This window comes from Pelophylax lessonae (assembly GCF_965119305.1).
Source record: "Pelophylax lessonae genome assembly, chromosome: 8".
NCBI lineage: Eukaryota > Metazoa > Chordata > Amphibia > Anura > Ranidae > Pelophylax > Pelophylax lessonae.
In genome coordinates, this window is record NC_138775.1 from 301,357,894 (window position 1) to 301,384,453 (window position 26,560).

Consider the following 26,560-nt stretch of genomic DNA (forward strand, 5'->3'; position numbering starts at 1 on the left):
ATGGATAGAAGACATGGATGGATGGATGGAGATATGGATAGAAGACATGGATGGATGGATGGATGGAGATATGGATAGAAGACATGGAGGGATGGAGACATGAATGGATGGATGGAGATATGGATAGAAGACATGGACAGATGGATGGAGATATGGATAGAAGACATGGAGGGATAGAGACATGAATGGATGGATGGAGATATGGATAGAAGACATGGAGGAATGAATGGATGGATGGAGATATGGATAGAAGACATGGATGGATGGAGACATGGACGGATGGATGGAGATATGGACAGAAGACATGGATGGATGGAGACATGGACGGATGGATGGAGATATGGATAGAAGACATGAATGGATGGATGGAGATATGGATAGAAGACATGGACGGATGGATGGAGATATGGATAGAAGACATGGATGGATGGATGGAGATATGGATAGAAGACATGGAGGGATGGAGACATGAATGGATGGATGGAGATATGGATAGAAGACATGGACAGATGGATGGAGATATGGATAGAAGACATGGATGGATGGATGGAGATATGGATAGAAGACATGGATGGATGGATGGAGATATGGATAGAAGACATGGACAGATGGATGGAGATATGGATAGAAGACATGAATGGATGGATGGAGATATGGATAGAAGACATGGACAGATGGATGGAGATATGGATAGAAGACATGAATGGATGGATGGAGATATGGATAGAAGACATGGAGGGATGGAGACATGAATGGATGGATGGAGATATGGATAGAAGACATGGACAGATGGATGGAGATATGGATAGAAGACATGGATGGATGGATGGAGATATGGATAGAAGACATGGAGGGATGGATGGAGATATGGATAGAAGACATGAATGGATGGATGGAGATATGGATAGAAGACATGGATGGATGGATGGAGATATGGATAGAAGACATGGAGGGATGGAGACATGGATGGATGGATGGAGATATGGATAGAAGACATGGATGGATGGATGGAGATATGGATAGAAGACATGGATGGATGGATGGAGATATGGATAGAAGACATGGATGGATGGATGGATGGAGATATGGATAGAAGACATGGATGGATGGATGGATGGAGATATGGATAGAAGACATGGAGGGATGGAGACATGAATGGATGGATGGAGATATGGATAGAAGACATGGACAGATGGATGGAGATATGGATAGAAGACATGGAGGGATAGAGACATGAATGGATGGATGGAGATATGGATAGAAGACATGGAGGAATGAATGGATGGATGGAGATATGGATAGAAGACATGGACGGATGGATGGAGATATGGATAGAAGACATGGATGGATGGATGGAGATATGGATAGAAGACATGGAGGGATGGAGACATGAATGGATGGATGGAGATATGGATAGAAGACATGGACAGATGGATGGAGATATGGATAGAAGACATGGATGGATGGATGGAGATATGGATAGAAGACATGGAGGGATGGAGACATGAATGGATGGATGGAGATATGGATAGAAGACATGGACAGATGGATGGAGATATGGATAGAAGACATGGAGGGATGGAGACATGAATGGATGGATGGAGATATGGATAGAAGACATGGAGGGATGGAGACATGAATGGATGGATGGAGATATGGATAGAAGACATGGATGGATGGAGACATGAATGGATGGATGGAGATATGGATAGAAGACATGGAGGGATGGATGGAGATATGGATAGAAGACATGGAGGGATGGAGACATGAATGGATGGATGGAGATATGGATAGAAGACATGGAGGGATGGATGGAGATATGGATAGAAGACATGGAGGGATGGATGGAGATATGGATAGAAGACATGGAGGGATGGAGACATGAATGGATGGATGGAGATATGGATAGAAGACATGGATGGATGGATGGAGATATGGATAGAAGACATGGAGGGATGGATGGAGATATGGATAGAAGACATGGAGGGATGGAGACATGAATGGATGGATGGAGATATGGATAGAAGACATGGAGGGATGGAGACATGAATGGATGGATGGAGATATGGATAGAAGACATGGATGGATGGATGGAGATATGGATAGAAGACATGGAGGGATGGATGGAGATATGGATAGAAGACATGGAGGGATGGATGGAGATATGGATAGAAGACATGGATGGATGGATGGAGATATGGATAGAAGACATGGAGGGATGGAGACATGAATGGATGGATGGAGATATGGATAGAAGACATGGACAGATGGATGGAGATATGGATAGAAGACATGGAGGGATGGATGGAGATATGGATAGAAGACATGGAGGGATGGAGACATGAATGGATGGATGGAGATATGGATAGAAGACATGGATGGATGGAGACATGAATGGATGGATGGAGATATGGATAGAAGACATGGAGGGATGGATGGAGATATGGATAGAAGACATGGAGGGATGGAGACATGAATGGATGGATGGAGATATGGATAGAAGACATGGAGGGATGGATGGAGATATGGATAGAAGACATGGAGGGATGGATGGAGATATGGATAGAAGACATGGAGGGATGGAGACATGAATGGATGGATGGAGATATGGATAGAAGACATGGAGGGATGGATGGAGATATGGATAGAAGACATGGAGGGATGGAGACATGAATGGATGGATGGAGATATGGATAGAAGACATGGAGGGATGGATGGAGATATGGATAGAAGACATGGAGGGATGGATGGAGATATGGATAGAAGACATGGAGGGATGGAGACATGAATGGATGGATGGAGATATGGATAGAAGACATGGATGGATGGATGGAGATATGGATAGAAGACATGGAGGGATGGATGGAGATATGGATAGAAGACATGGAGGGATGGAGACATGAATGGATGGATGGAGATATGGATAGAAGACATGGAGGGATGGAGACATGAATGGATGGATGGAGATATGGATAGAAGACATGGATGGATGGATGGAGATATGGATAGAAGACATGGAGGGATGGATGGAGATATGGATAGAAGACATGGATGGATGGATGGAGATATGGATAGAAGACATGGAGGGATGGAGACATGAATGGATGGATGGAGATATGGATAGAAGACATGAATGGATGAATCGATGTGCCAGAAAGAGGCATCAGAATCGTCGCTGTCCTCACTTTCCGTAACTGATGACCAATTTTCCCACCAATCGCTATCGCTCAGTTCTCCGTTTCGCTGTCGCTGTTTTCCAGTTCGTCTAAAAGCGCTTTTGCGCAAAGAGAACGCTTTTTGAATGCCATGGTCGTTCTCTATTTTCCAGGCACAAAGCACTGGAAAAGCACAGGCAGGGCACTGGAAAAGTCACCAGGTGAAATCCTGTGGTGAGATGGGATGATACAGTGTAATCCAATCACAGCTTTCTATCATCTCATTTGGTGTATTTACACTTTTGAGATTGCCACCGGTTTCACCCCCCTGCGTCACAAGGATCGCAGGGAAGAGAACCGGAAGACAGGTGCCGGCATCGGCCTAGCACATAGCGGGAGGACGGCAGGGGGGAAGATGGTGGGGGAGGACAGCGGGGGGGGGGAAGAGTGGGGGAGGATGGGGGGGAGGATGGCGGGGCAGGACGGTGGGGGAGGACAGCGGGAGGATTGGTGGGGCAGGACGGCGGGGGAGGACAGTGGGAGGACAGTGGGAGGACGGTGGGGAGGACAGCAGGGGAGACAGCGGGAGGACAGAGGGGGAGGATGGCGGGGAGGACGGCGGGGAGGATGGCGGGGGAAGATGGCAGGGAAGGATGACGGGGGGGGGGCGGTGGGAAGGGGGGTGGCGGGGAAAGACGGCGGGGGATTGCAGGGGAAGGCGAGTTTTAAAATGTAAAACAGATTTCCATGCAAAACAATGTACCGCTTTTAGCACAGAAATCCTGACATCATCAGACCGCCAGGGAGGTTAAAGCCGCTGTGACTTTAAGTCGCACAGATATGAACGGTACCCATTAGGAAGCATGGGGTGCGACTTGTCATGTGACTTTGGGATCCAAAATGGCATGAAAAGTCACTCAAGTGTGAATGGGGCCTTAAAGGAAAAGTACAGATAAAGCTCTGTTGGTCATAATTCTGGGGGTCACAAGGGGTCACCCTGGATTCTGCTGACATTGGGCTAAAGTTCACTGATGTCACAGAGCTGGTCCAGGCTCTGCAGGAATCCTAGCAATAATGTCGGGATCCCCACAGATGCCTGACTGGTAGCTGGCTCAGCCTTTCAGCATGCTGCTTAGCACCTATTTCAGCTCCTGCTACCCCCTCCAGAGTCCAGTGCACCAGTGAGAGCTAGAGGGGTGGAGCTTAGAGTGGTGACTGCGATCAGCGGTCATGTGATCAGCGGTGTTTGACTGCTCAGTTCTCGGGGTACAGCCCGCGGGGGATGATGCTCCATCGGATTGAACCATCTCGGTGAGTTTACATTCTCGCACTTCTCTTTTACCATTTAAATTAGACGGAAGGAGAGTTACAGGTGGAGAGTAAATTGAGTGGAAAAAGAAAACTTAACTTGAAGGAATAGAAGGAAATAATGATTGGGTTGCCCAAACGTTTGTCTAAGGGCATCAAAGGAGATTAGAGCGCCATCTACACACACACGTGTTCAATCGTTTTGACGCCTTTAGAAGCCCATAACACCGGATCTGGGATAGAAAAAAATTCAGTGAATAACGGGCTGATCGATAGGAGGGTGGAAAGGACCGACTCTGCATTTCTTCCTGATGCTCACAGACCTGCACTTGCCACGCCCAAATCACCGCTTTCATAGAGAGATTGAGGTGAAATGGAGCCTGGAGACCCCTATAGAACGCATTCCTCAATGACTCATATGACCCAAGAAATCCAGGACCACCGAGGCATCTGAATCATCGGAGATCACCCAGGTATCAGCATGGGAGAGTAGGGCTGCCTAGTAGTATTTTTGGAGATGTGGACAGGCCAGTCCCCATTTGTGTCCATGGCCTTTAGAGGATCATATTGCTACACCTGGGAGTGGTGGATCTCCATAAAAGGAAGAGACAATGGTGTCAAATTGCTTAAAAAAGGTGTTTGGTATCCAGGTTGGAGCATGCTGAATAACATCGGAAAACAAGGAGAATTTTCATTTTTAGTAAATGTATTCTGCCAATAAGTGATGACGGGAGATTATCTCTCAGTTTAGATTTGAGGATCAGGAGGAGGGGAGGGGGTATGGGTTTACCTTGACATAATCCAGCACATTAGAGGTAGGGATGATCCTCAGGAAGAACATTGAGGAGGCCCAGGACAGGGGGGTGAGGAGTCAGGACAGAGGGGGTAAGGGGTCAGGACAGAGGGGGTGAGGGGTCAGGACAGAAGGGGTGAGGGGTCAGGACAGAAGGGGTGAGGGGTCAGGACAGAGGGGGAAGGGGGCTCAGAACAGAGGGGGTGAGGGCTCAGAACAGAGGGGGATGAGGGCTCAGAACAGAGGGGGATGAGGGCTCAGAACAGAGGGGGTGAGGGGTCATGACAGAGGGGGAAGAGGGCTCAGGACAGAGGGGGAAGAGGGCTCAGGACAGAGGGGGAAGAGGGCTCAGGACAGAGGGGGGGTGAGGGGTCAGGACAGAGGGGGGGGGGTGAGGGGTCAGGACAGAGGGGGTGAGGGCTCAGGACAGAGGGGGAAGAGGGCTCAGGACAGAGGGGGAAGAGGGCTCAGGACAGAGGGGGGTGAGGGTTCAGGACAGAGGGGGGGGGTGAGGGGTCAGGACAGAGGGGGGGTGAGGGCTCAGGACAGAGGGGGAAGAGGGCTCAGGACAGAGGGGGAAGAGGGCTCAGGACAGAGGGGGAAGAGGGCTCAGGACAGAGGGGGATGAGGGGTCAGGACAGAGGGGGGTGAGGGGTCAGGACAGAGGGGGGTGAGGGGTCAGGACAGAGGGGGGTGAGGGGTCAGGACAGAGGGGGAAGAGGGCTCAGGACAGAGGGGGAAGAGGGCTCAGAACAGAGGGGGAAGAGGGCTCAGGACAGAGGGGGATGAGGGCTCAGGACAGAGGGGGGTGAGGGCTCAGGACAGAGGGGGGTGAGGGGTCAGGACAGAGGGGGGTGAGGGGTCAGGACAGAGGGGGGTGAGGGGTCAGGACAGAGGGGGGGGTGAGGGGTCAGGACAGAGGGGGATGAGGGCTCAGGACAGAGGGGGGTGAGGGCTCAGGACAGAGGGGGGTGAGGTTCAGGACAGAGGGGGAAGAGGGCTCAGGACAGAGGGGGAAGAGGGCTCAGGACAGAGGGGGATGAGGGCTCAGGACAGAGGGGGATGAGGGCTCAGGACAGAGGGGGGTGAGGGCTCAGGACAGAGGGGGGTGAGGGTCAGGACAGAGGGGGAAGAGGGCTTAGGACAGAGGGGGAAAAGGGCTCAGGACAGAGGGGGAAGAGGACTCAGGACAGAGGGGGATGAGGGCTCAGGACAGAGGGGGGTGAGGTTCAGGACAGAGGGGGAAGAGGGCTCAGGACAGAGGGGGAAGAGGGCTCAGGACAGAGGGGGATGAGGGCTCAGGACAGAGGGGGATGAGGGCTCAGGACAGAGGGGGGTGAGGGCTCAGGACAGAGGGGGGTGAGGGCTCAGGACAGAGGGGGGTGAGGGATCAGGACAGAGGGGGGTGAGGGATCAGGACAGAGGGGGGTGAGGGGTCAGGACAGAGGGGGGTGAGGGGTCAGGGCAGAGGGGGGTGAGGGGTCAGGACAGAGGGGGGTGAGGGGTCAGGACAGAGGGGGGTGAAGGGTCAGGACAGAGGGGGGTGAGGGGTCAGGACAGAGGGGGGTGAGGGGTCAGATATCTGATAACCCTGAGAATCAATGGGTAGCATTTGTGATTTCTCCCGGATGACCTTCAGACTGGACAAAAGTGAACCGGGAGAAGATATGGAGAGCTTCACCGAATGAGGATCCGGGGTCATTGAGGAAAAACATCAGATCATTGGCATATACAGTGCCTGGAAAAAGTATTCACACCCCCGGAAATTCTCCACATTTTCTCATCTTACACCCAGAAATGTATTTTATTGGGATTTTCTGTGATAGACGACACAAAGTGGCCATAATTGTGAAGTGGAAGGAAAATGATAAATGATACAAATAAATCTGTGAAAAGTGTGGCTGCATTTGTAACAAAAAAGATATTGGGGGGCACACCCTAAAACGCACAATTCTCAGGTTGGTGCTGTTAAAAGACCAATATACAGATTGAACAATATAATAGTGCACATATACACAGAAAAAAATAGTTTTTCAGACTTATGGGCGGAGCACCCCACTCTCCCACATCAAAGCCTCATTAGACTGGTCCACCTGTGAGTAGTTCCAGGAGGGGTCCCTTCATTGCAGCTCTAGCAGAGGAGTCTGCAGCCTGCAAACTTTTCCCATGAAAGGAGTGAGTATTGCCCTATGGTTTTGAGAAATGGGATTATCTTCTCTATGAATAGTGTAGGGCCCACTGAAAATGGGGTACTTTGACGTAGTGGTGGGCTTAAGCACAGTATGGCCATATGGTGGGACCAAATCCCCATATTTACTTCATAAGAGTTTTTAAATAGCCTTGCAAGATTTGAAAAACAATTTTTTTTCTGTGTATGTGCGCTATTATATTGTTCAATTTGGCTGCATTTGTATTCACCCCCCGGAGTCAATACTTTGTAGCTCCGCCTTTCCCTGCAATTACAGCTGGGAGTCTTTTTGGGGATGTCTCTACCAGCTTTGCACATCTAGAGAGGACATTTCTGCCCATTCTTCTTTGCAGAATATCTCATCTCTGTCAGATTGGATGGAGAGCGTCTGTGAACAGCAATTTTCAAGTCTTGCCACAGATTCTCAATGTGATTTAGGTCTGGACTGTGACTGGGCCATTCTAACACATGAAACCATTCCATTGTAGCTCTGGCTGGATGTTTCGGGTCGTTGTCCTGCAAACAGGAATGGAGAGAGCACAACTCCTCCCGGTTCCTCCCTGTATTGGAAAAGGATCAGAAAGCTTGCCCTCGAGTTTAATTTGTGCATCCGGGGATTTATATAATAAATGAACCCACTTGCAGAAATAAGGACCAAACCCAAAGACCTGCAGTACTGACACCATATAACTCCAAATCACCGTGCCTAAAGCTTTCCTGATATCTTAGGCTACCAACAGTGGAGTGTGGAATGAGAAGGTGGGGGTTGTAGGTGAGTCAAGTCCCTTAGGTTGATCTCCGTAGATTTCCCTGGCAGGAATCCAATCTGATCTATATTGACCAGTGACAGCAGAATCTTGACTAGCTTGGTGGCAAGAACCTGTCAGGGCTGGGCTAGCAGCAGCTCTCTTCTCTGTGCTCAGGCTGCTCAGCTGTCGGTTAATTGTCAGCTCTCATTCTTTCCTCAGTGGCCCACCTGGATATCATTATCTGCTCCTCAGTCCCACCTACAGCCAGCCCCTTCTGGCTATTTAAGCTGCCTTGTTCATTCCTTTACTGACTTCAACTGGTCAACATATCTGGAGTGTCTCTGCTGTGTTCCTGTGAAAAACTTTCCCCGGCTGACGTCCCTTCTGGTTTCTGATCCCGACCTTCTGTTTCCAAATACCCTGATTTCTGGCTCGTCTGACTTCCGAACCCTGGCTTATGTTTTGACCACGTTTTGGCTTAAGAACCCTGGCTTATGTTTTGACCACGTTTTGGCTTACGAACCCTGGCTTCTGAACCCTGGCTTATGTTTTGACCACGTTTTGGCTTCTGAACCCTGGTTTATGTTTTGACCACGTTTTGGCTTCTGAACCCTGGCTTATGTTTTCACCACGTTTTGGCTTCCGAAACCCTGGCTTATGTTTTGACCACGTTTTGGCTTACGAACCCTGGCTTATGTTTTGACCACGTTTTGGCTTCCGAACCCTGGCTTATGTTTTGACCACGTTTTGGCTTACGAACCCTGGCTTATGTTTTGACCACGTTTTGGCTTACGAACCCTGGCTTATGTTTTGACCACGTTTTGGCTTCTGATCCCTGGCTTATGTTTTGACCACGTTTGCTGTTCTGTACTATTTTTTTCCATTACATTAAAGATGTGATTTTGCTGCATTTTCTGTCTCAGTCTGATCATGGTTCCTGACAGAAGCTTAGTCAATATTTTTAGGTCGTTGTTGAAAAGAGAGACAGTCCTGTATGAGGCACAGATTTTGGGTCTTTTCCCAGTTGGGGGATGAGGATTATATGAGCTTGGTTCATTGTGGGACGATTCAGGACAATGTTAGTATAGATTCTGCAGTTGAGTTTTTCTACTATAAGTTGGAGACCCCGGTCAAACGCACTGCGATCAGATCAACAGGGGATCTGTCTACTGATTGGAGCAGAGCGGGGTGATGACAGGTCCATGTACACTCAGATTCTGCAGAGACATAGACCCCACTCTGCTCTATGGGGGGATGGGTGTATGCAGACTCCGCTGTCTATTTACACCCGACTACCTCCAACCCACCTAGACAGAGGGGGCGGATCTTCTTCCATTTCTTTGTAGTGGATTGGATTAGAGGTGGGAGGGTGCAAACATACACAAGTCCATTTATACCCCCCCAGTCCATAGTGATACATGAACAATCTGATAGACAGCTGGACCTGATCAGATCACCTGTGTGAAAGGGGCCTAAACCAATCTCCCTGGAACCAGCGATGTGTAAAGTAAGAGGGTATCGGGGGGTTCAGCTCACCTCTTTATAGAGAGAATAGAGGAAGGCGATCGTCTGCAAGGTCTTTCCCAATCCCATCTCATCGGCCAGGATGGTGTTTGTTCCCGTTGCCCAGGAAAGTCTCAGCCAGTTGAGTCCTTGCATCTGGTATGGGTAAAGAGTGCACCTGGTGGCAGCGATGTATTCCGGCTGCTTCTCCAACCTCACCACCGGCTGAAAGAAAGAAACCTCACCATGTTACCAAGCAATTTTTCTTTAAAGGGGGGGGGGCATAACTCCCACTGAGCAATTCTTCATCACAAGGGGGGCATAACTCACACCGAGCAATTCTTCATCAGAAGGGGGGAGGGCGCACATAACTACCACCGAGCAATTCTACATCAGAAGTGAGGGGGGGGCATGACTCCCACCGAGCAATTCTTCATCAGAAGTGAGGGGGGGGGGGGACATGACTCCCACCGAGCAATTCTTCATCAGAAGTGAGGGGGGGGGGACATTACTCCCACCGAGCAATTCTTCATCAGAAGTGAAGGGGGGGGGGGGGCATGACTCCCACCGAGCAATTCTTCATCAGAAGTGATGGGGGGGGACATGACTCCCACCGAGAAGTTGGGGGGGGACATAACTACCACCAAGCAATTCTTCATCAGAAGTGAGGGGGGGGGGAACATGACTCCCACCGAGAAGTTGGGGGGGGGGACAGAACTACCACCAAGCAATTCTTCATCAGAAGTGAGGGGGGGGGGGGAACATGACTCCCACCGAGAAGTTGGGGGGGGGACATAACTACCACCAAGCAATTCTTCATCAGAACTGAGGGGGGGGGGGGAACATGACTCCCACCGAGAAGTTGGGGGGGGGGACATAACTACCACCAAGCAATTCTTCATCAGAAGTGGGGGGGGGGGGGGCGGCATTGTTCTCTCCTCATCACCCTCCAGCATTACACTATTGGTCTCTGTATTAATCTCTGGGCCATTGGCTGCATTGGAGTGACTTCATCTACATCATTAATCACTCGCCGATCGTCTAACGTACTTTTACTGCGGCAAGTCGGCTCTCCTTTGTGAAATCACGTACCTGTATTTAATTTTGTGCAGGGGCTCCAGGGGGTCCCGTAGAGCCGATGTCCGCCGGTCACCCGCGATCGTTCCCGAGAGACACAGAATGGCGGACTGCCGACGTAGACAAGGTAGATCACCGTTCTGACAGGGAAGAAGACAGAGATCTTGTGACTCTGCTAAGCAGGAACACAGATCTCTGTCTTCCTCCAGTCAGGCCCCTCCCCCACACAGTTAGAAAGCACTCCCAGGGAACACACTTAACTCTTGTGATTGCCCCTGATGTTAACCCTTTCCCTGCCAGTGTCATTAGTACAGTGACAGTGCATATTTTTTTGTATTGATCGCTGTATTAGTGTCACTGGTTCCCAAAAAAGTGTCAGTTAGTGTCAGAATTGTCCACCGCAATATCGCAGTCCCGCTATAAGTCGCAGATCGCCGCCATTACTAGTGAAAAAAAAAAATTCCATAAACCTATCCCATAGTTTGTAGACGCAATAACCTTTGAGAAAACCAATCAATATATGTTTATTGGAATTTATAGCAGAATACAGATTGGAATAAATTGATGAAGAAATTTGATTTTTTACATGTTTTGTATTGAAAATGTTTTATAACAGAAAGTAAAAAATATTTTTTTCAGAATTGTCGCTTTTTTTGTTTATAGCACAAAAAATAAAAATCAGACAGGTGATGAAATACCACCAAAAGAAATCTCTGTTTGTGGGAAAAAAAGACATCAATTTTATTTGGGTACAGCATCGCACGACCGCGCAATTGCCCATTAAAGTATCGCAGTGCCGAATCGCAAACAATGGCCTGGTCATTAAGGGGGGTAAATCTTCCAGGGCTGAAGAGGTTAACCACGCGCCTGCTGGGGCAATTGTGTAATTTTTTGCACACGTTAAAATCTTCCTTTGCTAGAAATGACTGCAAACTCGACACAAAGTATTTCTATTCTGGAAGCAGAGACCCTGGAGAATAAAATGGTGGAGGTTGTAATATTTTAATGTCACACAATATTTGCCCAGCTATTTATCAAACACGTATTACACAAAAATGAACTTCAGTGCAAAAAAAAAAACAATATATTATCCAATTTTTTGGTAAAATATAAAAGATTGGGCTGCAGAGTGAGGAGATAGTAAATATGTGTCCCACCTGAAGGCCTCATACACACGGGGCGTTCACCGCTGCTTTTACCAGCGTCAGCTTGAAAACCCCTCCATGTTATTCTATGGCCTCATGCACACAGGCTTTTAGGAGCTGGAAGAGTCGAAGGCTTTTTTAAGCTGCAAAGCAAAACCCGGTTCCAGCGTGTTCAGAGGAGCGGCGTTACAGCTGTGAAAACGTCTGACGCTGCTAAAGCCTAACGCCGCACACAGCATGAAGCCGCATCAAGAGGTTTTTTATTTTCCATATCAAAATCAAGTGTTCCCTATGAGAGCCCATTGATTTGAATGGAAGTCGCATCCAAGTCGGATCATGAAGCTCTGAGGATCCTGAAGGGGAACCCCATGCAAAAAAAAAACGTGAGGGGTCCCCCCCCCCCCAAGTTCCATACCAGGCCACAGCCAAAAGGAAAATTGACCGCACTCAGGAATTGATTAATTCTTCATAGGAGATAAATACAGACAGTGCATCACAGGACCATGCAACAGGTTGACGCATTTCACGATACAGAAGATCGCTTACTCATAACCACATAACCAGAATGTTTCACCTCACCTGAGCGGCTTTTCTTTGTCAGTATCAATGTTTCTCCATACCAGGCCCCTTGGTATGGATGGAGGTGTGTCCCTGGCACTATCAGACCTTGTTTTATTTTTTGGATTGAACCCAGGTGGAAGACACCTACTTGCCCATTATGGTCTGACGGCCTTATTTTCAATCAATACCAATAATTGATGTCCATATATTTATCATGTATCCATTATCATTGTGGCTTAGTCCAGGGATTCCCAAACTACGGCCCTCCAGTTGTTCAGGAACTACAATTCCCATCATGCCTAGTCCTGTCTGTGAATGTCAGAGTTTTACAATGCCTCATGGGACATGTAGTTCTACAACAGCTGGAGGGCCGTAGTTTGGGAATCTGTTCATCATAGTTACATAGTTACATAGTAGGTGAGGTTGAATAAAGACAATAGTCCATCCAGTTCAACCTGTGTAGGTGTGTGTGACTGTAATCATCTAACATAGCCCTCAATCTCCTGATCCTTGAGATGTAAGTCTAAGAGTCTTTTGAAAGTCACCATACTACCCGCAGAAACCACCTCTTGTGGTAGACAATTCCACAATCTTGTAGCCCTAACAGTAAAGAACCCCCCACGTTGCCTGAGGTTAAAACGCTTCTCCTCTAATCGCATTGTATGTCCTCGAGTCCTCATGCAATTCCTTCGAATGAACAGCTTTTCTTCTAAGCTGAGATCCCCATTAAGATATTTATAAATTGCTATCATGTCCCCTCTCAGACGTCTTTTCTCCAGGGAAAATAAATCGAGCGATTGCAGCCGCTCTTCATAGGTAAGGTCCTCCAACCCCCTAATCAGTTTAGTTGCCCTTCTCTGGACTTTCTCCAGCTCCAACACATCCCTCCTGAGGACTGGCGACCAGAACTGGACAGAATACTCCAGATGCGGTCGGACCAGAGTTTTATAAAGTGGAAGGATTATAGTCTTATCTCTGGAATACATCCCTTTCTTTATGCATGCTAATATTCTGTTGGCTTTGGAAGCTGCCGCTTGGCATTGCATGCTGTTGCCTAATCTATCATCAACTAAGACTCCCAGATCTTTCTCCATTTTTGATTCCCCCAAGGGTTCCCCTCCTAACGTGTATTGTGTTTTTATGTTTTTGGTCCCCAAGTGCAAAACCTTACACTTCTCCACATTAAACCTCATTTGCCATGTCGTTGCCCACTCCGTAATTTTGTCCAGGTCATTCTGTAGGATATCTGCTTCATGCTGTGCAGTTATTGCCCTGGCCAATTTTGTGTCATCTGAAAAAACTGATAACGAACTACTGATCCCTTCCTCAATGCTGTTTATGAATAAATTGAACAAGGTTGGTCCCAGGACTGAGCCCTGGGGCACCCCGCTTACTACCTCAGACCAGTCTGAGTATGCGCTGTTTATTACTACCCTTTGGACACGGCCTTTTAGCCAATTCCGTCACCAAGAGCAAACCCTGCTGTCGATACCTGCAGACCTTATTTTATAAATTAAGCGCTTGTGGGGAACTGTATCAAACGCCTTAGCGAAATCCAAGTACACCACATCCACTGGTCTCCCCCTATCTAGCTCACAGCTCACTTCCTCGTAGAATGCTAAGAGATTGGTTTGACAAGAACGCCCATTTGTAAACCCGTGCTGGTTACTACTGATGATGTTGTTGTCTTTAGCATACTCTACGATATAGTCCCTTATCATCCCCTCCAAAAGTTTACATATTATTGATATTATGTCATACATCTTCTATTGCCTGTCCGATGATCGGTGCGCCCTCTGGAGGTGGTCTGGCATGCTCCGGGAGCTGCGATGTGTTATTAGAGGTGGTGCCTCTTCCCCTGCTGTCCCCTCATTTCCTTCGGACGAGCGGGGCCACCTTTACATCAACGCCATGCATTTTAATTTGACGCAGGACGTCTACATCTTGTGACATCACTGCGTCGGCTTTTCACCACGTCACCATTCCATGGCCCTGAGATGCTGGTGCCTTATTTCCGCATGAGGCGGCATGCGCCCGCTCGGCCTCTGCACGCTCTCTTGAGCCAGCATGGCGTTAGGCGTGGAATCAATGATACCTCATCTGGGAGCCCTTGTGCACTATTCGATCCATAAGGGAGCACATTCTACACGATTGTTTCTTCATTTCAGTGATGGTGGGTACACACTCACCCTGGGGTACTTACACACACTTTATTTGGGCTTCGCTTTTTTTATGCCCCTGTGTGACTGATTCTACTTTCTCTTTGTCACAGATATTCGCTGTTTTTGTTCCTGTCTTTATTCTTTTGGTTTCTGGTTTAATTTTCTGTCGCACCACTTCCTTTCTTTTGTCCCTACATTCATGTCTACCCTACGGATCCCTTCTTTACCCTGCTATCATCCACACACGATGCAATCATTTATTCACTATTCCATTATATTTACATGTATATAGTCAACGTTTCTGGACATGAACGGACATCTATCCCCCACTTGTTCCCCATTGTGGTTGTTCTGTGATCTCACGCCTCCAGATCCTGGACCAGGCCCCTCCTTGCCACCGTCCGATGGTGGAACCAGTTTTTTATCCCGGCTCAGCCGACGTGCGAGTATGGATCCCTCATCAGGGTCCTTTATGAGTATATCTCATTGGTTATCATCATGCATACTCTTACGTATATTGATATTATTTTGTATTATCTTTATAGACATTGTGACAGGAAGTCAGGTAAATCTGTGGATGTAGTCACAGACAGGAGATACATTTCCACCTGGGTTAGACAATTCACCAATTACTATAGGGTGTCGGCTGCAGAGGTAGCCAGAACTGTCTAAGGACGTTGAACAGACTGCAGCTATTAAGAATGAGGAAATTAAGGCCTCTATAATTTGTCCAGAGGAAGTCCTATTGATTGCTGCCTCCTGACGCTGTGTGAGCTGGGGAGAGGAGGACAGTCAGATGTGTGCCTCCCGACGCTGTGTGAGCATGGGAGGATTGCTGCCTCCTGACGCTGTGTGAGCTGGGGAGAGGAGGACTGTCAGATGTGTGCCTCCCGACGCTGTGTGAGCATGGGAGAAGGATTGCTGCCTCCTGACGCTGTGTGAGCTGGGGAGAGGAGGACTGTCAGATGTGTGCCTCCCGACGCTGTGTGAGCATGGGAGAAGGATTGCTGCCTCCTGACGTTGTGTGAGCTGGGGAGAGGAGGACAGTCAGATGTGTGCCTCCCGACGCTGTGTGAGCATGGGAGAAGGATTGCTGCCTCCTGACGCTGTGTGAGCTGGGGAGAGGAGGACTGTCAGATGTGTGCCTCCCGACGCTGTGTGAGCATGGGAGAAGGATTGCTGCCTCCTGACGCTGTGTGAGCTGGGGAGAGGAGGACAGTCAGATGTGTGCCTCCCGACGCTGTGTGAGCATGGGAGAAGGATTGCTGCCTCCTGACGCTGTGTGAGCTGGGGAGAGGAGGACAGTCAGATGTGTGCCTCCCGATGCTGTGTGAGCATGGGAGAAGGATTGCTGCCTCCTGACGCTGTGTGAGCTGGGGAGAGGAGGACAGTCAGATGTGTGCCTCCCGACGCTGTGTGAGCATGGGAGAAGGAATGCCCCCTGAAGCTGTGTGAGCATAGGGAAGACCTCCTGGAGCGATGTGCGCTGAGGAGGGTAAAAAGGGTGAAGACTTCTCAAGGTGAGAAAATTAACTATTTCTATGTGAAGAGTGTGAAGAGAAAAACCAATGGATGTTTTCTATGTGAAAGGAAAGTCCAATGAACATGTGCTGTGTGAAGAGAAAAGGGACATTCTCGATGTGAAGAGATAATAAATGGACTATTGATAGTCTGCTGTATGATCAGCCAGGTCTGCCCAACAGTAGGTTGGGGACAGACTCCGTAGGTAGGTTCCTGTGTGCGAGAAGGTAGCCGCCCACAGTGGCAAGGATTTATTTTGTGTTTTATTTTATTTTGGATGTTTTGACGCTTGCAGTCTGGTGAAGAAAATTGCATGAATAAACCAACCAAACTGTTGTTTGCAACCACTTCTCGGCTATCTCCCTGTGTAATGAATCCCCCCAAGGGGTCATCCACACCCGCCACCGAGCTAATCTCCCACAACATATATAGGCACATCTACTCCTGAAGAAGTGAACTGCGTCTCACGAAACACGTTGAGTTCTAAGATGCTTTCTTATCATCATGTAACTTCAATAGCTATTTACAGACATGTATACTATCATGTACTCTATGACTGACTGATCTGGCATATGTATATGTATTTTATGATGATTTTATACTCTTAATAAAATTATCACTGGCCATTTGTGCCCTCCTCACTAAAAGTCCCAGGGCGATTTCCTTCCTTTGTATACCAGGCCCCTTAAGTCTGTAATGGATCTTGAAAGAGAACCCCATGCCAAAATGAAAAAAAAAAAAACGGTGTGAGGTCCCCAACAAAATCCATACCAGACCCTTATCTGAGCATGTATTTAACAGAGGGCCCCCTCAGATCCCGGCCCCCTCCTCTATGTGAATGAGTATGAGGTACATTGTACCCCTACATATTCACCCCAAAAAAAGGCAGTGTACTTTAAATAAAGACAAGAGACGGTTTTGAGAAGTTCTTTTTTTAAAAATCTTCCTCCAATCTTCTCCCTCCAGTCTTCTGCCTCCGGTCTTCTCCACCGCCGACCTGGTCCTCCTCCAACACTGTCTCTCGTGGTAATGCTAGCTCCACACTCTTATATAGCCATGGGGCATGGCCATCAGGTGACTTAATCAGGAGACCCGCCCCTTGTGTTGTAATGGTCTCTGGCGCCTTTGAGGTTCCAGTACCTAGAAGTGACATTGCTTCCGGGTTCCTAGACCTGATGAAAGCTGATTGCGGGATTATTCGAGTCTCAAGGCAGCCGGCGGACATGCCCGCTGGTCACTTGGGTCCCACGGCAGGACAGGAGACCCGAGCGGAGCAGTGGAAGGGGGGGACCGTCCGCTCTAAAATCAGTACGAGGGTGATGACTGCAGCCACACATCGTCCCGCTACAACCACTGGAAGAGGAAGGGCGCACATCGTCCCGCTACAACCACTGGAAGCGGAAGGACGCTCATCGTCCCGCTACAACCACTGGAAGCGGAAGGACGCTCATTGTCCCGCTAAAACCACTAGAAGCGGAAGGACGCGCATCGTCCCGCTACAACCACTGGAAGAGGAAGGACGCTCATCGTCCCCGCTACAACCACTGGAAGCGGAAGGACGCGCATCGTCCCGCTACAACCACTGGAAGAGGAAGGACGCTCATCGTCCCGCTACAACCACTGGAAGCGGAAGGAGGCGCATCGTCCCGCTACAACCACTGGAAGCGGAAGGACGCGCATCGTCCCGCTACAATCACTGGAAGAGGAAGGACGCGCATCGTCCCGCTACAACCACTGGAAGAGGAAGGACGCGCATCGTCCCGCTACAACCACTGGAAGAGGAAGGACGCGCATCGTCCCGCTACAACCACTGGAAGAGGAAGGACGCGCATCGTCCCGCTACAACCACTGGAAGCGGAAGGACGCGCAACGTCCCGCTACAACCACTGGAAGCGGAAGACGCGCATCGTCCCGCTACAACCACTGGAAGCTGAAGGACGCGCATCGTCCCGCTACAACCACTGGAAGCGGAAGGACGCACATCGTCCAGCTACAACCACTGGAAGCGGAAGGACGCACATCGTCCAGCTACAACCACTGGAAGCTGAAGGAAGCGCATTGTTTGGCTACAACCACTGGAAGCAGAAGGACGCATGTAACGGGAGTCACTTTGGTTGGGGGGCCTGTGGAACCCAGCTTACCTTAGAGAGGTTGGGAAATCCCTCTCTCAGCCCCCTAGGCCCCTATTATGTGTAAGTCACCCTGTGTATATTAGGGGCACAGGGTGACCAAGGAAATTAAGGACTTAATGGACACAGAATATGGTTTGGATTACTCAAATGGGACAGTAATAATTATCAACAATATATCTCAAAGAATATATGAAGACTGACGGTTTTGCACAGAATGGCCCCAATCCTCTCCTCGGGTCCCCTGCCAGCACTCCTGGCTCCTCCATCCTGCTGGGTGCACCCCCCCCCCCCCACAGTAAGCAGCTTGCTATTGGGGCACCTGAGCCACGCCTCTGCATGTCCATTCATACACAAAGCCAGAGTTAGGCCCCACCCCCTCTGTCTCCTGATTGGCTCACTGGCTGTGATTGACAGCCAATGGCCCCCGCTGCTGCCAGAAGAATATGATTTACATAACTAGCATGTGAATGATAACCTTGTCTAGATGGGATTAGCCATGAGTCAGCTGTACCTCGTTATCTAACCATTGTGTGATGTTTTGGGTAAATATTCGGTCATTGTTCATGTAGTGACTGACATACTTCTCAAGTGTAAAAAAAGTCTGTTTCTTGTTCAATAAAGGAGTTAGTTGTTTTCAGATCCATACAAACTAAGTTGTCGGCTAGTTTTGTATGGGGGCGGCTGGAATATTTATCGATGTTCACAATGGAGGAAGCCGTATACTGACAGAAGTCCACAAACACAGTGTGGGTCGGCGGTTTCCTTACATTGGTGGCAAGCGGTGGGATGCTTTCTGCAGTCTGGGACATCCAAACCTCCACTGGGATCCAAGGTCCAGATAGTAGAAGAGGAGAGGTACAGATATCAGCCACCATGAAAGAGGAATTCGGGAAGGAGGTTGTGAGAGATGCGGATACAGCACAGGGGACCAATGTCAGAGAAGGTTCTGCTAGGATGGTATGATGTAATCCTATTGGAACTCTGGAAAGAAGAAGCGCTAGCCTGTGAGCAGCGACACCAGGGAAAAATCCTCCCCTCCATCCAGGAAAGGTACTGGTCGTAGTATGGATTGTGGGTGCTGGTTTTGGGAGATAAACTGCACAAGGAATGGAAAGCTGAGTTAAGCAGGCTGGTCCAGGAGGAGATACGATTGGACGAGAGCTACAGAGCTCTCCGCTGGTATGTAACCCAAGTGTGCCCATGGACAGCGGGCGACAGCCCAATGGAAGGCTTTGGCTATGGCGGCCTGGGACTGTCATTAGAGAAGTGGTCAGAGGAACCTAACTTTGGGAGCAATTTGGAGTGGCGGTTAGAGGAAATTAAGGATTCCAGAGAAAAGATCCTGAACATCTCGGAAGTGCTCTGGGCACTGGAAGATATGGAGTTTCTGGCCATTCAGGAATGGGAGCTGGAGATCGCCTACAGACGGCTGCTCGACTCTGCTCGGCACCAGCCAGTGTTAACCAGGAGAGGAGATTGTAGGTCCCTCGTCCCAGCAGCAGCCAAAAGCACTGGGGGATGGAGATGGTCGGTCCCACTACCCAGCCCCAGCCATGGATCACAGATTTAATAGACTTTTCATCGGAGGATGATATGGTTGATAAATCACCGGCCAAAGTGTTGGCACTGGGCCCAAGTACCACCAGCCTGTGCCCTGGACTTTCAGCAATTCCAGAGACTGGGGATTTAATAGAATTTTCTGCTGGGGGGAACATCCCAGTGAGATTACAGCAGAGAGCGGAGATCCAGGCATAGTGATGCTAACCTCTGCCTGCAACAATTGGTGACCCAGGAAGATGTGTGCAAGGCCACTGACTTTTCAGTTTACTTCCCTGCAGAACAGCTGGCTTCAGGGCCGAACATCACTGAGCTCTGCCCAACACCAACAGCAGCTTCAGCCTCCCTGAGAGAAGAGGCAGCCGGCCTTTCTCCTACACCACTGACAGGGACATGGGACTTCCTGCCAGCACCATCTGTGGAGTTACAAAAAACTCCGCCACCCTGTCTTCTCTCCAGCGGCTGAAAAGCCTCCCGAGGGAAGGACCAGTCTGAGCTTATCTGCAACGGCAGGTATGTTCTACGAGAGTGGCAGAGGTTGGCTGGGTGAGTAATGGGCCATACACACTATACAACTTTCTTTAGATTTTTTCCTTCAGACTTACCAAAACCATATAATATGAGGTCAAAACTAAACACTTTCAATTTGTATGCAATCAGGCAGGCCCTTGCACTACATAGAAAAGGTAAATCTAAAGGAAATCTGACAACAAAAGTTGTATAGTGTGTATCCAGCTTTAGGGTTCTTTCACATGAACGATCCGATCAGATCCTCATGTCAGTTTTTCAGGCGGACCTGATCGGATCCTCCGTGCATCCCTATGGGGCAGTGGGTGTCAGCAGAGACATCTCTGCTGACACCCGCTGCTATCCGATTCCGATCCTGTCCGTGAAATCCGGACGCATGGAAACCCTATTTTCCATCCGTCCAGCGGATCGGATGAGAACGGACAGGCGGTCTGTTCTCATCCGATTCCCCCATAGAGAGCAGTGGGGATCTGACTGCTCCGTCTCCGCACACAGAGCGGACACGGAGCTGTCACCTGCCTGCTCAGCGGGGATCGGCGGATCGATCCCTCGCTGAGCAGAGAATGGACCGCGCCGGACGGTGCATAATGTGAAAGGAACCTTATGGTGTGTTCCGGACAATTTGTTTGGGGTACTGTGTGGGTACAGACATTGGGGGACGGGAACTATGGACTAACTTTGAAGTCAACCCGTTTGAGGTCTCCTCCTGCATTAGTCTCCATCGGAAAGGGTAGAAATGTGACGGACTCCGGACACCCGACTGGGAATCTCCGCCAAGAAGCTGCTTCTTAAGCTCTGGAACACGAGATCCGCGAATCTGGCTATAATTACCCCAAGAAATAGACAGTACAAGTTTTGGAGTCAACCAGAATGAAAACTGTTTATTCACACACAGGCACAAAAAGATATACACTGTGGGACAACCCCTCCCCCTTAGCAGCCAATCCACATACACATATACATCCCATAATAGGTTGATCTTAAGGCAGACAGAAACAATAGAACAATGGAATACGGGTACTTAACAATGACTAACCCCACCCCCACCTCACTATCTAGCAAGGGTCTATGAGACTCTCCTACAATATTCTAGCAATCTGAAAAGTCATATTGTCTATCTCTATATATCTCCTGAGGGACATTGTCCAGAAATATTATTGTCCCAAGTGGAAGAGCCCCTCCCCCAACACAAACCACACATATAGAACCCAGAATATCCGGGGTCACACAAACCACACATATAGAACCCAGGATAACCGGGGTCACACATATAGAACCCAGGATAACCGGGGTCACACAAACCACACATATAGAACCCAGGATAACCGGGGTCACACAAACCACACATATAGAACCCAGGATAACCGGGGTCACACAAACCACACATATAGAACCCAGGATATCCGGGGTCACACAAACCACACATATAGAACCCAGGATAACCGGGGTCACACAAACCACACATATAGAACCCAGGATAACCGGGGTCACACAAACCACACATAGAGAACCCAGGATAACCGGGGTCACACAAACCACACATATAGAACCCAGGATATCCGGGGTCACACAAACCACACATATAGAACCCAGGATAACCGGGGTCACACAAACCACACATATAGAACCCAGGATAACCGGGGTCACACAAACCACACATAGAGAACCCAGGATAACCGAGGTCACACAAACCACACATATAGAACCCAGGATAACCGGGGTCACACAAACCACACATATAGAACCCAGGATAACCGGGGTCACACAAACCACACATATAGAACCCAGGATATCCGGGGTCACACAAACCACACATATAGAACCCAGGATAACCGGGGTCACACAAACCACACATATAGAACCCAGGATAACCGGGGTCACACAAACCACACATAGAGAACCCAGGATAACCGAGGTCACACAAACCACACATATAGAACCCAGGATAACCGGGGTCACACAAACCACACATAGAGAACCCAGGATAACCGGGGTAACAGGAAATGCTGAGTCCAGTGTGGTTGTACAGCGAGTCTGATTAGTGCAGACCTGACTGGGGTTCTTGGTCACCCCGTGCCCCTAATAGACACAGGGGGACTTACACCTAAGAGGGGCCGGGGAAGCTGGAAAAGGAGTTTCCTGACCTCTCTAAAGTAATCTGGGTTCCACGGACTCCCCAACCAAGGTCACTTCTGTCACAGATGTGACGGGAGTCACTTTGGTTGGGGGGCCTGTGGAACCCAGCTTACCTTAGAGAGGTTGGGGAAATCCCTCTCTCAGGTCCCTAGGCTCCTCTTATGTGTAAGTCACCCTGTGTCTATTAGGGACAGGGTGACCAAGGAAATGATGGACTTCATGGACACAGAATATGGTTTGGATTACTTCTAAAGGGAGAGTAATATTTATCAACAATATATCTCAGTTAATTAGCATGTGAATGATAACCTTGTCTAGATGGGATTAGCCATGAGTCAGCTGTACCTCGTTATCTAACCATTGTGTGATGTTTTGGGTAAATATTCGGGTCATTCTTCATGTAGTGACTGTCATACTTCTCAAGTGTATAAAAAGTCTGTTTCTTGTTCAATAAAGAGTTAGTTATTGTCAGACACATACAAGCTAAGTTGTCGGCTAGTTTTGTATGGGGGGGCGGCTGGAATATCTGATATCGATGTTCAGACTGACAGAAGCCCACAGACGCAGTGCGGGTTGCGGGTGCGTTACAACATACATCATCTGCGTTACGTGGATGTGAAGGAGTTCAATAACAGACCTGTCACACTTACCGGCTCTGTGACGGTTTTGCACAGATTGGCCCCAATCTTCTCCTCGGGTCCCCTGCCAGCACTCCTGGCTCCTCCATCCTGCTGGGTGCCCCAAAGTAAGCAGCTTGCTATGGGGGTGCGTGAGCCACGCCTCTGCATAGTCCATTCATACACAAAGCCAGAGTTAGGCCCCCGCCCCTCTGTCTCCAGATTGGCTCACTGGCTGTGATTGACAGCCAATGGCCCCCGCTGCTGCCTGAAGAATATGAGAAGTGCGAGTCCCCGGAGAGGTAAGGTTCTCATTGGGGGAGGGGCACACAGAAGGTTTTTACCTTCATGCATAGATTGCACCCTCTGCTGGGCGGCGGCCTTATGTAGTAATTGGATTTATAAATGGAAGATAGCAGAGAAAATGCGGCTAATCACATTAACGCCAATGGAAATCACTTCTAAAAGTGCGTTTTTCCACCCGCCTTTTCCTGGCGTCGGTAGCGGCTGTTTTTACCCAACTGTGTGCGCCAGACCTTAATGAGGATTAATAAAGTTTTGTGAAATTTGATGTCACAATAAACACTGGTGACAGGCGCTCTTTATACACCCCCAAGGTCCCCCCCCCATCCTCCAGTGCCGCTATTGGAAGACAGACTGTGCTTGAATAGCTGCATCCTCAAGTAGAGTAGCCGCCGGCAAGGGGGGGTGCATTTTATGAGCGAGGGGGAAGGGGGGCTCTGGAGAGGCGGGGAGGCCTTTGCTGATTGGTGAAGCCGGGAGGGAGCTCTGGATTGAACCCTTTATGACGTTTATGAACCTACCTTAGCAGGCAGGTGGGTAACCTTCGATATGGAATATTGGGGGTCTCAGAACATTCATCACTTACATCCCCCGCAGGTGTCAGGGGAGGGTCCCTCCGTTTCCTGAATCTGTCCGGAATTCCGGCATCTTCTTCCATCATCATTGCCCTGCAACACACAACGCATGACAGACGCATGGAACCCTCCTCACCATGACACCCACCGACCCCCAGACACACCCACCAACCCCCGACACACCCACCGACCCCCAGACACACCCGACCCCCCGACACACCCACCGACCCCCCGACACACCCACCGACCCCCGACAAACCCACCAATCCCCGACACACCCACCCACCAATCCCCGACACACCCACCAATCCCCGACACGCCCACCAATCCCCGACACACCCACCGACCCCCAGACACACCCACCAACCCCCGACACACCCACCAACCCCCGACACACCCACCGACCCCCAGACACACCCACCGACCCCCCGACACACCCACCGACCCCCAGACACACCCACCGACCCCCAGACACACCCACCGACCCCCAGACACACCCACCGACCCCCAACAAACCCACCAATCCCCGACACACACACCCACCAATCCCCGACACGCCCACCAATCCCCGACACGCCCACCCACCAACCCCCGACACACCCACCACCCCCCGACACACCCACCAACTCCCAACACACCCACCAATCCCCGACACGCCCACCAATCCCCGACACGCCCACCAATCCCCGACACGCCCACCCACCAACCCCCGACACACCCACCAACCCCCGACACACCCACCAATCCCCGACACACCCACCAACCCCCGACACACCCACCAATCCCCGACACACCCACCAACCCCCGACACACCCACCCACCAATCCCCAACACACCCACCCACCAATCCCCGACACGCCCACCAATCCCCGACACACCCACCAATCCCCGACATGCCCACCCACCAACCCCCGACACACCCACCAATCCCGACACACCCATCGATCCCCGACACACCCACTCACCAATCCCCGACACACCTACCCACCAATCCCCGACACACCCACCCAACAACCCCCGACACACCCACCAATCCCCGACACACCCACCAACCCCTGACACACCCACCCACCAACCCCCGACACACCCATCAACCCCTGACACACCCACCAATCCCCGACACACCCACCCACCAACCCCCGACACACCCACGATCCCCGACACACCCCACCAATCCCAGACACACCCACCCACCAACCCCCGACACACCCACGATCCCCGACACACCCCACCAATCCCAGACACACCCCACCAATCCCAGACACACCCCACCAATCCCTGACATACCCACCAATCCCAGACACACCCCACCAATCCCAGACACACCCCACCAATCCCAGACACACCCCACCAATCCCAGACACACCCTACCAATCCCAGACACACCCCACCAATCCCAGACACACCCTACCAATCCCAGACACACCCACCAATAGCAGACACACCAACCCATGACACACCCACCAATCACCGACACACCCACAAATCACGACACACCCACAAATCACCGACACCAGTAATAGGCAGAGTCTGAGAAGTGACACCACAAATCATATTCCACATATGTGGGTGCAGAGTGTAAGGGGGGAAGGGGGGTGTAGAGTGTTGAAAGGGGGGCATAATGTAGGGGGGGTTGCAGAGTGAGGGGAAAATAGGGGTGCAGAGTGTAGGGAGGGGGAGTGTAGGGGGGGAAAGAGGAGGTGCAGAGTGTAGGGGGGAATAGAGGTGCAAAGTGTAGGAAGGGAAGGGGGTGCAGAGTGTAGGGGGGAATAGAGGAGCGAAAGGAAGGGGGCGCAGAGTGTAGGGTGGGATGCAGAGTGTCGGAGGGGTGCAGAGTGTAGGGAGGGCTGATGCAGAGTGTAGGGGGGAAAGGGGGTGGGTTTGCAGAGTTCAGGAGGGGGTGCAGAGTGTAGGAGGGGAGAGCGGTGCAGAGTAGAGGGGGGTGCAGAGTGCAGGAGAGGAGGGGGTGCAGAGTGTAGGAGGGGAGAGCGGTGCAGAGTAGAGGGGGGTGCAGAGTGCAGGAGAGGAGGGGGTGCAGAGTGTAGGAGGGGAGAGCGGTGCAGAGTAGAGGGGGGTGCAGAGTGCAGGAGAGGAGGGGGTGCAGAGTGTAGGAGGGGAGAGCGGTGCAGAGTAGAGGGGGGTGCAGAGTGCAGGAGAGGAGGGGGTGCAGAGTGCAGGAGAGGAGGGGGTGCAGAGTAGAGGGGGGTGCAGAGTGCAGGAGAGGAGGGGGTGCAGACTGCAGAGTGTAGGAGGGGGTGCAGACTGCAGAGTCGGAAGGGGGGGGTGCAGAAGAGGAGTACTTCCCCCCCATGGAAGAAGAGTACCCCTCCCCACAAAAAAAGGAGTACCTCCCCCTACAGAAGAAGAGAACCCCCCTCCTCCCCCCACAGTAGAGGAGTACCTGTGCTCCCAGTAAGCCTGTTGGAGGTTCTCATAGTCGGGGAGGTGGGGGTCCTCCCCCTCCCCCTCCCAGGTGCACTCATTGTACGGTAAGTCTTTCCACTTCACCAGATACCGGATCTGCCCGTCCTCCTCCAACCTGCAAAACAC

General features: G+C 50.4%; 1 protein-coding gene across 1 annotated transcript in view; it reads right to left on the bottom strand.

Annotated features, from left to right (window-relative positions):
* The window catches only part of LOC309561683 (chromodomain-helicase-DNA-binding protein 5-like), a gene marked incomplete at both ends in the record, with an annotated part of 114,839 nt that extends 90,743 nt beyond the window's left edge, over positions 1-24,096 (bottom strand). The window contains 2 exons of the mRNA XM_082265671.1: positions 9,730-9,921; positions 24,022-24,096. Of these exons, the coding sequence (XP_082121797.1) occupies positions 9,730-9,921; positions 24,022-24,096 (267 nt within the window). The remainder of the gene's footprint in view (positions 1-9,729; positions 9,922-24,021) is intronic.
* Positions 24,097-26,560: the final 2,464 nt, after the last annotated feature.